The following is a 13,485-nucleotide window of genomic DNA, read 5'->3' on the forward strand; positions in this document are numbered from 1 at the left end:
AAATCAATATAAATACTTTTTGTGAACATCGAACAGATTCTTATAATATATCTCATACATATTTATTTGCCATAATGTGTCACCATGATCTTGTCCTATCGTGACCCCTCATGAAGATATTTTGAGGTTTATTTATGATCATGTTGGATCATGCAGTATTTCGTTTTCAATTCAAGGCTCAAAACTATAAATATTCCGCATGCAATTTATTATTTTCGAAAATATTCTATTGTATGAAGGTGAAGGACTTGTTCTTTCTTCCAATAAAAAATTCGGATAATTTTATTAAAGTTAAATTAATAATGGGAAAATAATTATTTATTGTGCCGTTGAGTTCCGAAGTACCCTTGCTAAGGGATCAATGTTTTCTTCAATGGCCTTCAACGACACCGTTTTCTAGATCTAGAATATATATATATAATAAAAAAATTTCACAAAAATAGTTGTAATATAATGTTTCAAAAATAGCATAATTGTGTTAATATGAGAGACATTATTGTTTACTGGAACGAGAGGCAGTGTGGTGAGGAAGTGGGAAGCATGATGGATTGATTGATGGACATGGTAGGGTGGGGCATGGAGGTGAGATGCACGCGCCACGATGAGCGTTACATTTGTTAAGTACCGTTTGGTTACATTCAGACGAATGAACGCTGATGATGAGATATACGCAATGAACGACTTTTGGTGGCGCGTGGGACCCTTCTCTGCACCGCCAATCGTGCCTCCAACCCACCGTTTATGTATCAACGCGAACGCGGAGTTTCCATTTTATTTAAAACATTCTATTTCTTTCATAAACATCTATTAACATTTTCATTATATAAATACTTAAATTCATAAAAAATAATTCCGTAATAAAATTACGGTGAATTCACATTTTTCGCGATTTATTGTTAACTTTAATAAAATCTTGATATTATACGTACTGGGTTTTTTTTTTTTTTTTTTTTTTTCTAAAAAAGATAAATAGAGAAATAGGGAATGTGTGGAGGAAGACATGACATTTCAAAGTAATAAACCAGTCACATCAAATTTACTCTCCCCTTCAGAACGAAAAAAAAAACAACGTAACACACGCACATTTATTGAGACGCTATATAATTGGTATATTGATAGCACAGTACTACGTTTTACCATTTCCCTTTTTTTTTTCCTTTTACTTTCTTTCAGCTTTTCCTTTTCTCTTCTTTTCCGCTGCTGTTGGTTCATGTGAACGGATTGGAATTTGGATAGAAAAAAAAAATAGAGACTTTTATTGGCACGTCTCACTGCCCATGCAGCAAGGAAATCATCATTTGGTTCTTCAGAAAATTTATAAAATCCTCTCAGATTCTCTCTCTCTCTCTCTCTCAACTAATTCCTCTCAAGAAGGCTCCAGATCTTCGTAGCCATTGCTCCCGCAGCTTCTTATGATTGGTGAGATATTTCCCTCATTTCAATTTTCTTCCTTTCTTCTGTTTTCCTACTTTTTTGGTTATTTTTCTTCTGGGTGTTTTCAAAGTTTGGTTTTCTTAATATCCATATTGTTTCTACATGAAAAAAAAAATTCCATGTTGTTGGGCACCTAGTAAATTATCTTTAGAAAGGTTTCGTGGGTCGTCTTCGTTCGTATCTTGCATCTCATTTACCTAAAGCTGGATCCCATACGATTCACCTGGTATATATGTGGGTTTAGTTCATAAGTATGTTTCGTGCTTGGTTTTGTTTTGTTCTCTTTTAATGTTTGTATTGTCGTTGGTAGTGCACAAATGCGCGATCACTCCTTATTGGCAAGAGAGACGTGCTACCGATGGAACACAGATTCCATGCTGTATAAGATCTGAAGTTCCTTCTGCATCCCCTCAACTTTTACAATATATTACAGACTAATAATTGCTTCCTAATGTTGATTGAAATTAATGTGATACGATTCATAATTGGAACTTAATTTCGTCAATTGGAACTTGCTAATTGTTATCAATTATTTATTGAAACAATTATTTTGCTTTGATTTAATACTTTTTTCCTGGATCATACATTGTTAATCATATGAGTTATTATTTATGTAATTCGGAATGAAAACTGGTGTTTCTCTGGTTCAGATGGCAAAACCAAGTTCAGGTGATGGCAGGACTAGAAGCTCCGTGCAGATCTTTATAGTAGTTGGTCTGTGCTGTTTCTTCTATATGCTGGGTGCATGGCAGAGAAGTGGTTTTGGAAAGGGAGATAGCATAGCATTGGAGATTACTAAGAAAGGCTCAGACTGTAATATACGCCCTGATTTGAGTTTTGACTCTCACCATGGTGGAGAAGTCAGCAGAATTGATGAGTTTGAGTCAAAACCAAAGGTGTTTGAACCTTGCAGTGCTCATTTCATCGATTATACCCCTTGCCAAGATCAACGGCGTGCCATGACTTTTCCAAGAGAAAATATGAATTATCGTGAGAGGCATTGTCCCCCTGAGGAAGAAAAGTTGCACTGTTTGATCCCAGCACCTAAGGGATATGTTACTCCATTTTCATGGCCAAAAAGCCGTGATTATGTTCCATACGCAAATGCACCTTACAAGAGTCTTACAGTTGAGAAGGCCATTCAGAACTGGATCCAGTATGAGGGAAATGTTTTCAGATTTCCTGGTGGTGGAACTCAGTTTCCGCAAGGTGCAGACAAATATATTGATCAGCTTGCTTCTGTGATACCTATAAAGGATGGAACAGTCAGGACAGCACTGGACACTGGTTGTGGGGTATGTTTTTCATTGCAAATTCCTCAGGGCTATACCAATTTTTTTTCCCACTTTTGCATGTTAATTCGATTAATGACAAGAGTACTTTGTTTTATGTTTGGGTCCTTAATGTAAGGTTGTTTTGCTCAGGTTGCCAGTTGGGGTGCATATCTCTGGAGCCGAAATGTTATTGCCATGTCATTTGCACCAAGGGACTCTCATGAAGCCCAAGTACAGTTTGCTCTTGAAAGAGGTGTACCTGCTGTCATTGGTGTTCTTGGAACCATAAAATTGCCTTATCCATCTGCAGCTTTTGACATGGCACATTGCTCTCGCTGCTTGATTCCCTGGGGAGCAAATGGTGAGATATCCACATTTTTAAGTATAATCTTCTCTGTGAAGTACTTGCTGTAAATAAGAAAGCACGATGATTATTTGCTTATTCTTACTTAGCTTGCTCTTAGATTTGGCGCCTTGTACAAGTTATAACAGCTATTTACTAATGCATATTGCGTCCTTTATTTGCAGATGGAATGTATATGATGGAAGTTGACCGAGTTCTAAGACCTGGTGGTTATTGGGTGTTGTCGGGTCCTCCAATCAATTGGAAGGTTAACTACAAATCCTGGCAGAGAACTTTGGAGGATCTTGAAGAAGAACAAAGAAAGATTGAAGAGGTTGCTAAGCTCCTTTGCTGGGAGAAGAAGTCTGAAAAATCTGAAATTGCCATTTGGCAAAAAACTGTAGACTCCGAATCATGTCGCAGCAGACAAGAAGATTCTAGTGTTAAATTCTGTGAGTCGACAGATGCTAATGATGTCTGGTATGCCCCTTAATTAGTTTTGAACAATTTGAATATTTTGACATTCTTTTATTAGGATTCTTTATATTTCTTTCTACTAACCATAAACACAAGCATACAAGAGGTGCATAAAGCTGGAAGAAAAGGAAAACAAAACTGTTATAAAAAGTTTATCTATTATAAGAAATTCAGTAATCAAGTACCATGTCCATACGGTTATGGAGGAGCCAATGGAAACAAAATATGTAATGTAATTACTGTTGCTATGTCTTTGATGTTTGCACATGTAGTTATGATAAAAGTTTGATGATTCCAATTTATCATTATTTCATATATCATGAAATATTAAACAAAACAATCCTTTTTAAGTTCTCACAAGGGTATCTCTGGATATTATATATCCTAAAAGTTTGACCAACGCTTATGCTCGGCAGAAAGTGGTGTACTTACTCGGAATGGCTTTGTTTTGTGGCTACAGGTATAAGAAAATGGAGGTCTGCATTACTCCAACTCCTAAAGTTTCTGCTCATCTTAAGCCATTTCCAGAAAGGCTTTATGCCATCCCCTCTAGAATTGCTGGTGGCTCTGTGCCTGGAGTTTCGGTTGAGGCATACGAAGATGATAACAAAAAGTGGAAAAAGCATGTAAATGCTTATAAGAAAATTAATCCACTCCTGGATTCTGGAAGGTATCGCAACATTATGGATATGAATGCTGGATTGGGTAGTTTTGCTGCAGCTATTGAATCAGCCAAGTTATGGGTCATGAATGTTGTGCCTACTATAGCTGAGAAAAGTACACTGGGTGTCATATATGAGCGAGGACTTACTGGCATCTATCATGATTGGTATGGTTTTCTAACTTCCTCCTTAATTTGTTCATGACATGTCTATATCTTATGATTTAAAGACTTGTAGTAACTATCCTAATGTGGTACCGTTATTCAAATAAAGTTTATAACTTCCAGAAATATAAATTGACATAGTCATGTCTTCTGCTAATTATTCTATCTTGTATGGAATTGTAACGTGACTAGCTATACATTTTTTCGGAATCAGCTTCTTGCTTAAATATTTTTCCTTATTTATGTGTGCATTTATGTCCAGGTGTGAAGCGTTTTCTACATACCCGAGGACATATGACCTCATTCATAGCCATGGTCTCTTTAGTCTATACAAGGATAAGTAAGTATTCCTTTGGTTATATGGCTATTCCATTTCTCTTTTAACATTAAATTTATTCAATACCAATTCGTAATATTTTTTTTGCCTTGCTTAGCTTGCAATTATAGCTGTAGCTTTTACCAAAATGATTTCTTGGCAATGAGCTTAAACAACTTTGCTTTTACCAAAATGATTTCTTGGCAATGAGCTTAAACAACTTTCCTTAGGGTTGCAGTGCAGAGTGGTCATGTTTTGTTGAAAACTTTATCACCTGTCCTTTATTATGTGTAGTTTGGTTTGACTGTTGTATGAATAACTGAAAGTGTTCATGATGAATTAGCTTCATTCTCCCATGGTTTGTTGGTCTTTTTTATTACTCTCCATGTAGTATCTGCTAGTGGTTTTACCATTCCAGACAGGTTGCTGTAACATCTTTTTCAGTTGCTTTGTTTAGCTGAGTCTTGGATGTCTAAACAATCCTTCTGAATGACTTTTGGAGCTTATAATGTGCGTGGATTTAACTAACAACTATCACTAGTTAAAACCACTTGGTTTAAGTCCTTGTGTATCCATTTATCAAATCGTGTTCATTCATGTACCTCAAATCATGATGTGTGATAACTAAATGCAGATGCAATGAAGAAGACATTCTTCTTGAGATGGACCGGATTTTACGCCCAGAAGGTGCTGTAATATTCCGTGATGAAGTTGATGCCTTGATTAAGGTAAAGAAATTAATCGAAGGAATGAGATGGGATACTAAAATGGTGGACCATGAGGATGGTCCCCTTGTTCCTGAGAAGATACTAATTGCTGTGAAGCAGTATTGGGTTGCGAATGCCACATCTACACAGTAATCACAGAAGACAAGTTGATAGGCTTGGCCTTGTTCTGCCACTACTACCTTTCAATATACTATTTTTGCAGAGTTGGTGTGGCTTTGCATGCATTTTGGCATAACTAATCATCTCAAGTGTGGCACAGGGATACACGGCTTAACAACCATCACAAGCGTGTCACTTAGTTCAAGGTTTATGGCTATAGGCATTTTTTCTCTCATAATTTAATTTTCTTGTTATACAATGTTACATCCAGAAGTCAAGTGAAGATCGACTTTTCTGAATAGTTGTTTTATTTTCTCTGAATTTGAAGTTGCAGCCTCTACTTTTTGTAACCAACTAGTGTATGGTTCTTCCTTGCTAAAATCCCCACGTAGACTAAATGTAATTGTTCACTTCCTCAACTTCAATTGTGTCCGAAAAAAAGCACCGATTTTTATACGGTAGTTAATAATCGGTCATTATGTTAACAGAACCATTATTGCTTATACCTATAGTTCTTTTGGTGAGAATTTGTTTTTTTTTTCTTCTAAATTATCTCCAATAGTCTTTGGCTTCTTAACTGAACTTAAAAAGTATTTTCGTTAGTTTTGGTCAAGCAATAAGATTAATTTTCGGTGTAGAATTTATTCACAGGAATAATTTGTCAGTCTTTCTTTTTATAAGGATGTGTTCTACAATGATTAAAAGTCTGAGTTTCCTTACAAATTCAGTGTATGTTGAATCATATTCATTTAGTATTAGAGAAAATGAAACCTATAAACTATAGCCCTTTTGACAAATAAGCATAATTTTGGTTTTAGGGGGAGTGGTGGGGACTGTACATGGTGACTGACATTTTTACTTCCACCTTTTCTCTAACATGATAGCGATAGAAACGTTTCCACAGTTTGAAGAGGGTGACCAAGTAGTATATATAATTTTGACAAATCTTATTTTGAGAGCGACAAGCTCCACTAAGCATTGCTGGTGCCCCAGTCTCTGTTGCTCTTTTCTTAGAAATGGACATAGTCAAAATGGCAGAAAAGTGGAAATTAGGTGGCAGTAAGAAATGTTGCCATAGGAGTTAAAAGATAAAAGAATATAGAAGTTTATGCCAATATGCCAACTCAGTGATGGGATCAGAACCCTACTAGCATTAACCACAAGACAAGCCGAGGTTGTTCTAAAACATTCCAATACCATCATCTTGGTTCTAATTCTAATAATCTCAGAGAGCGATATTTACCCTAGTGGACAGCATAACTCACATGTCAAATCTAGTCAAATCTAGACATGGTACAGTGCTGTTAATCCAAGACAAGCCAGGCTAGTGCAAGTGGGTCCTGCTTGCTTGCAAGTTTGTGCTACACAACACAATAGAACTAGCATGGAAGGTTGGTATGAAATTAATTGCAACCAAATTCCTGAACGTGAGGTAAGCTATGATGTTGGATGTGGACACAACAGGTAAATCAGATGGAGCAGGAAAGAGCCCAAGCTCTGGCCCAATAATTAAGGTCACCGGAAGAATTATTTTTTCTAAAAAGAAATCTACGTTTTTGGAACAGTTTTTTTAAGAGAATTTTAAGTAACATTTTGTTCCAGAGAAGGGCTAAGTAACATAACATGATAGTAATTGGTCATAATGGAAAAAGGTCTTACAGCTATGCAGAAAAACTCTTGGAGTTTGAATCCTTGGATTACCACTTTGGGCAAGGGTTTTAGTTACTAACCCAGGAGTTAGTCTTACAGCTATGCAGAAGAAAACATGGCAAAAGACAAATAAAAAGGAACTTTTGAAATATATGCAGAAGATTTTTCCTATAATATATGCTAACAAAAGACATGTTTAATCCTAAATATCACAAAGTCTAATCCTAGAATGTCCTTATTGTACAAAACGAAAATATCATTTAAGTGATGAATGATTAACCAGTTAGATAGCTTGATTAAAGGACAGCTATATAATTGGTCCAAATAAAATAATGTTACTTTTTTCTTAGAATTCTTTTTTTATTATTTGAATCGTTTTCGGATACTCATCTAACGAAAATTCACCTCTGGTAATCTTATTCTTAAATAATGTTTTTTACCATTATTTGGTCTTAAAAAGCAATTGTAACCCTGTCGAATATTACCATTTGATTCATATAGCAGACTTTGTTGTTGTTGTTGAAACGTCACACTTTCTGTCTTCTCTTCTTCACTTTCTTTCTGGTATAGAAATTGTTGTAAGAATTTAAGCTAAGATAAGAGATTTAAAGCAGTACTTGTTCAATTTTAGCGTCACAGTACATAAGGGACATTGGTTGTCTATGCCAAAGCCACTATGACAGGGGTCCGCACAAACTATTTATTATCTATCCTTTGTTTGGTGTAAGCTTAGAGTGTGGTGTATAATAGCATTGTGAAATCTTGTCAATATTATTTGTCTGGTTTGGATATATATATGATTGATATGGTGGGCTAATTATTGTCACAGGTAAGAAATATATGCTTGCTTTGTTTTTACTGTCTATTTTGTGTGGACAACATATCTCTAATTCAAATGGACAAGTTTTTGCTGCTTGCTTATTCTCCAAGGCCAAGGCATCACTTGTTTTTGTTTTCTTTTTTCAAAACTATTTCTTCTATGCTATGCATAATGCAGAGAGATGAATTCACATTAAATTAAACTCTAATGTTTGACACAGATGGAGTTCATTACTTCACTCCTATTATGTTTCATCCCTGATAAATCTTAAATCTTTTATAACATTCTCATGTTTTACTTGTGTTGAAAATACAGAATATTTTATATGCTTTCAAGATACTAAATTCATATACTTCTTATTCGAGTTTAAATAATATAAGAAAATTTTCATCATTAACTAATAAAAACTACTACTAATCTAACTTTTAAAGTTATTATTATAAAAATCAATAAATTTATCATGGTGATTGGTTTGATCGTGAAACAGTTTTACACTTTCAGTGTCCTACCTATTTTCTCTTTTGTTAATATTTTATTTATAAATTATTACAAAAAAATAAAATTGGAAGATATAACTCATGTAACATCATCATCCTCTTAATTCTTGTACTTCCTTGGTACTTTCATAGTTCTTTTTATGATAAGTATTAAATGTATTTTATATTTTGAAGATGCTAAGAAGATTTGTAAGGAGATATAAACAGTGCTCATTTCCAAAATTTAACCAAATCAAGATCTGCAGAGCATCCTTCCATCACAAACAGCAGTTCAGTCACATTAACTGCATTCTAGTACCAATAAGCTCCTTGAATATAATTAAAATACAAAAATTAGGAAGAGTTTTTTTACACTATTACCTAATTATGAATTATCATACATTATTAAATTTTGTAATGATGGAGCAATTTCTAAGTTAACAAATGACCAATTAAATCTGAAGCATTTGGCAGAGTTTGTATTGCTATTATCCCAAAGGCCATATCAAGGGGTGACCTTTCTGCTGAGTGTTTGTCACAAATAAATCTCAGTGACTGGTTTGACTATTCAATATTGTTTTAGTTAAAGGTGTATTTAACTAGAATAGACTATACACTGGGTCAGATCCACTTGTGAAAACGAAAAAAAAGGCAATACTTTTAAAATGATGGGACTACATATATATTATAGAACCAAAGTGGATAAAAACATGTTTCTCTTCAGTAGTTATCACCCTATCACCTGGAAGGAGACAAATCATAGGGTCTTCCAATATAACTGACATACCATTGTTAACACAGGCGGCTAAACTTTCTCCATATTTATGAAAGAATATGTGCTAATCCATGTTTAGCAGAATGTTAATATAACTTGTTTTCCATCAGAATTCGAAGAGAATTTCATCTGTGTTAAAACCATTGATGAAGTGTCAATTAGGCCACAAGCACATGGCCCTACCCATTTGACATTTTGCATATTCCATTAGCCTACTTATAGAGCTGCTCTTAAATGTTCCAGGCAGTTATTCAGCAATTCATTTTAAATTCTCTTCTGCATCCCTTTCCTGACCTCAGTTTTAGCCTTCCCTTCACATAATAAGTTTTCTTTTCAACCTTGCTACCTTTCATTATTCTTACGGCCTTTTAGCACTCAAAACTTGTCATACTATTAGTTCATTTACTTCAAAGTATTTTAGTATCCTTGTCTATACCACTGTTTTTTTTCTCAATCTCATTTTGTTCTTTTTGGGTCTTTTCTTCTATCACCCTCTGTGCAAACAAGTTCTGTTGGGCCTTTTTCTGTGAGTGCTTTGATACTTTTCACTATGGTTATCTTAGCAGCCACTTCCAATAACAATATCCATCAGTTGCAAACTTTCAACTCTCAGAATAACAACTACCACCTACGTGATGCGTCCTTCTCTTCATACTTGAACAACAAAGAAGAGATCCTGGCTGAATCAGGCCATGGCCTTGCCAGCAACAGAAAGGAGCCTCTTCACCATGGAGCAAAGAAGGAAGATGATGGAGAAATTGGAGTGTTTGGAGCTGAAAAGTACTTCAATGGAGAAGATATGGAAAGCCCACCAACAGTTGCTAACAATGATGCAAACAAGAACCAGCCCCAGAAAGATGAACAAACAGCTCTAGTAACTAGAAAGAACAAAGTTCAGTATGGAACTCAAAGTGTTCGGTCTGAGTCAAGTTTGAACAGCCAAAGTGCACTGCTACAGAGTGCTGTGAGGAATTCCTCCAAGAACATGAAAAACAAATTGCGGAGGAAGAGTTTTCTATCTAGTCTTGGTTGCAAATGCTATTGTTCTGACAGTAATTCTGTTGATATTAGTGACCATGCAGGTGAAATCAACTTCAACAAAAATGGAAAAGCAACTTCAAGAAATATCTTCAATGCTGATCCAGAGGCTAATCATTTAGTTAAAATGACTAAGCCTCATGCAGCAGAAATCTTGATCAACAAGGATGCCTATTTCCAAAGGCCAGAGAAGTTGGGGCAGGGATTGAGCAGAGAGAAAAGTTTAGCACTCTCAGCTGTGACTTCTAGCTCAGGAAATACTCTGGTCAAAATGCAAATTCAAGTAGAGAAGCCAAGGAATTCATTGGAAGTGTTTGGCTCTCCAATATTGGATAGCAGGAGCAAGTCCTTGAGCTTTGATAGAAGGTTGGCAAAACCATCTTGGGAAGCTGCTCCTAAAATTGAAGAAACTGACTTCTCCGCAAATTCTGGTGGAAACTACAATGATGCTGAGAGTGATGCAAGTTCAGACTTGTTTGAGATTGAAAGTCTCACAGGAAAATCAAACTCCCTCCTCGCTAGATTGACATCCAATATTGTTTCTAGCTGTGCTAGCCCCACAACTTGTTATGCACCAAGTGAGGCAAGCATAGAGTGGAGTGTAGCCACTGCCAGTGCCTTAGAGTACTCAGCTATGTCAGATTACGATGATCAAAGGTCAACAGCAACCACAAGGAGTCCAATTAGGACATCCTTAGTTTCCTCAAATGCTAAACCAAAAGTCATCAAAGAGATGCAGAGGCGGCGTCCTAGCATACTGTTGGGTTGCAAGAGCCAGAAAGCAGTAGGTGTTGCTGGGGATGCCTTTACGGCATATGAGAAACCTAGTTCCAACACACAAATCCGTCGCAGGTCAGACACCTACCCTCAGGTGACAGATTTTAAGATAGAAACAAAGGATGGAAGTTTTGGTCCAAGACATAAGCAACATGCTTATGCCACACCCCCACTTCAGCGCTCACTCTCACCACACCCTTCACAACTCTTGTACATTTAGTAGCTGCTTGAATACATGTGTGTCTATTTTGGAGTTTCATCAATGAGTAAATCCTAACTTAGTTTGTATGCATCAATCATTTTAGTCTCTTAACTTTACTAAATGTTACTTTAGTCGTTGACTTTGAGAATGCTGTTCACTTAGTCCTCAAAATCGATAAAAATAAATGAAGGATGTGAATCACATTTTCTGAAGTTAGGGACTAAAATAAATGAAGGTGAAGACTAAAATGACTGAGGTATACAATACAAGAGACCAGAGTGAGGGTTTACTCTTTGTTCAATTATGTATCATGCGTCTTGAATTTGTGTGATAGATCTGTTGTCCAACAATAATGGTAGCAAAGTAGATAAGTTTTTATAGTCCATAGGCCCCATCTCAAATGGGAAGTGTGTTGTGTCTCCCTCTTGCTGATTTTCAGCTTATTCTTCCATTTGCTTTGTTATGTTCACTTTCAGAAGTTTTTGCAGTTTCTGGTAGAATATATAGATGAAACTGGATGCTTTGTATTCATGAATTTGATCTCATATGAAGAAAGATGGAATATGAAAGGCGACCTCGTATTGTCAAAGCAATGGAAACCGCCTCATTAAGGCTCTCTTCCTATCAAAGCGACTGCTTGTTCCATTGCTTTTTGCTTTTATGCATTGCTGCATCTGATCCCTTAGAACCATAGCTGTTTAGAAGGATGACTTATCAGATCATTCCTTCTAGGGCCACAAGTGAAAGAAAAGGGAAAAAGAAATTTCTGATGTATCTTTATAACTGCATCCAACCAACAAAAAAGAGAAAAAAAAAATGATTGTAAAGCTAATCAACCTTTAAATGCAACGAGGGGGTAATCATAGGCAATTATGTTATTATCATTTCAACTTTTTGTTGTGCAATGGATGAAAAGTTCATGCCAACAGCACTTTTTAATAATGTGATAACAAGAGCTTATACCCATAATACAGACAAAATGTGATACGAATCAGGAGCTTCCGATCAGACAAAGTTTCGGTGTCCAACAGATAATTTTCCAACCTCAATTTGAGAGAATGTCCTTACAGCCATATTCAACTGGCAAAAGCGACAACTTAACAAAGCCACCAAGGAATGAAACTGGCTGCTTTTAATTCTAAAACTACCTCATAAATAAAGTGGTCCATCTAGTTAGTCATCTTTCTTTTGCCATTCCAGTTATCCATACACAGATTAAAATTAGTTTAACTTGCTGAATCCCCCAGCAAATCAATGTTTACATTCTACTCAAATCAATGCTTGATTCAATCAAATGAAATGTTGTTATTCATGACTCAAATGCATGTATATATATAGAGAGTATATTATTAAGGCCTTCTCCAAGAAGGTAGCTCCATTCCCTCTAGAATACAACCAATGTGAAGCTTTTTCATTCATCAATTAATGAAGTTTCTCATAGTGCCATTCAAAGACATTGGCCAAGGTTGCAGCCATGTGATACTGTGGTCAATAAGCCATGTATTAGTGAAAAAGCAAAATGAGAAGATATATATGCAAAATATAATGTTATCCTGCGAATTTGTTTGGTAGAGCAACCTTGTTTGTGGTGGAAATTAACCGATTAATGCTTCACTTAATCTAGTATAATCAGAATATTTAGCATGCAGTTGTCATTTTTAATGTCTATGCATTATTTTTTCACATATCACTGACTAAAGTTGATCATTATGACCATAGTGATTGTCATGGGCCACGAATGAGATGATGGCATTTAAGCTCTCCGATTGGACCCCTCTAACCTTCACGTGGAGCTAAAAAGAGCCTCTAAAGCTGAAAAATGTCACGAAAACATGTGTAGATGTCAAATTCTAGTTCTCTTGTGTCTAATATCTTTATCAAGACTCAAGAGTGCAAGTAAAGTATACATATGAGTATATCTGTTCGTAGTTGGATGATGAATAGGACCTAACATGGCTGATTTAAGATTCTAACCACACATTCTCTACGCATTTAAGGGTTTGAGTTTGTTGATTTAGATGGGGATGGCAAAACATATCTGATTCTTATATCAATAATGACAAAGATAGGATAAAAGTCTTGTCGTGTCCCAAAGAAATCAAAATTCATAAGAGGACTTAAGAGCCTCAACAAATTCATGGTTCTGCTTTGCGTACTGTTTCAATGTTAAATTAAATGTGTTTGCTCTAGTGCAAAAAACTCTTAAACAGTAACTTTTAAAGTCATTAATCGCAGTTTTGAAACCGTAAT

The 13,485-nt window shown here is 35.7% G+C and overlaps 2 protein-coding genes across 2 annotated transcripts; both read left to right on the forward strand.

The window, feature by feature from the left end:
- Positions 1 to 1,000: 1,000 nt before the first annotated feature.
- Positions 1,001 to 5,916, forward strand: LOC137810757 (S-adenosyl-L-methionine-dependent methyltransferases superfamily protein). The gene is made up of 7 exons (XM_068612176.2): positions 1,001 to 1,419; positions 2,085 to 2,729; positions 2,859 to 3,069; positions 3,237 to 3,531; positions 3,989 to 4,357; positions 4,617 to 4,694; positions 5,305 to 5,916. The coding sequence occupies exons 2-7, from the start codon at positions 2,085 to 2,087 to the stop codon at positions 5,528 to 5,530; spliced, it is 1,824 nt and encodes a 607-aa protein (XP_068468277.1). The 5' UTR covers positions 1,001 to 1,419; the 3' UTR covers positions 5,531 to 5,916.
- Positions 5,917 to 9,083: 3,167 nt separating this feature from the next.
- Positions 9,084 to 11,809, forward strand: LOC137810758 (protein PHYTOCHROME KINASE SUBSTRATE 1). The gene has a single exon (XM_068612177.2). The coding sequence runs from the start codon at positions 9,769 to 9,771 to the stop codon at positions 11,251 to 11,253; it is 1,485 nt and encodes a 494-aa protein (XP_068468278.1). The 5' UTR covers positions 9,084 to 9,768; the 3' UTR covers positions 11,254 to 11,809.
- The last annotated feature ends 1,676 nt before the right edge of the window (positions 11,810 to 13,485 follow it).

Source organism: Phaseolus vulgaris, chromosome 2, assembly GCF_051622355.1.
Source record: "Phaseolus vulgaris cultivar YP4 chromosome 2, ASM5162235v1, whole genome shotgun sequence".
Classification (NCBI taxonomy): Eukaryota; Viridiplantae; Streptophyta; class Magnoliopsida; order Fabales; family Fabaceae; genus Phaseolus; species Phaseolus vulgaris.

What these genes read in the sequence shown, in the direction of transcription:
- LOC137810757 (XM_068612176.2), top strand. Translation starts at nt 2,085, where the DNA reads ATGGCAAAACCAAGTTCAGGTGATGGCAGGACTAGAAGCTCCGTGCAG. An exon ending in GATTCCCTGGGGAGCAAATG is followed by an intron (nt 3,070 to 3,236) that starts GTGAGATATCCA and finishes CTTTATTTGCAG; the next exon opens with ATGGAATGTATATGATGGAA. An exon ending in ACAGATGCTAATGATGTCTG is followed by an intron (nt 3,532 to 3,988) that starts GTATGCCCCTTA and finishes TTGTGGCTACAG; the next exon opens with GTATAAGAAAATGGAGGTCT.
- LOC137810758 (XM_068612177.2), top strand. Translation starts at nt 9,769, where the DNA reads ATGGTTATCTTAGCAGCCACTTCCAATAACAATATCCATCAGTTGCAA.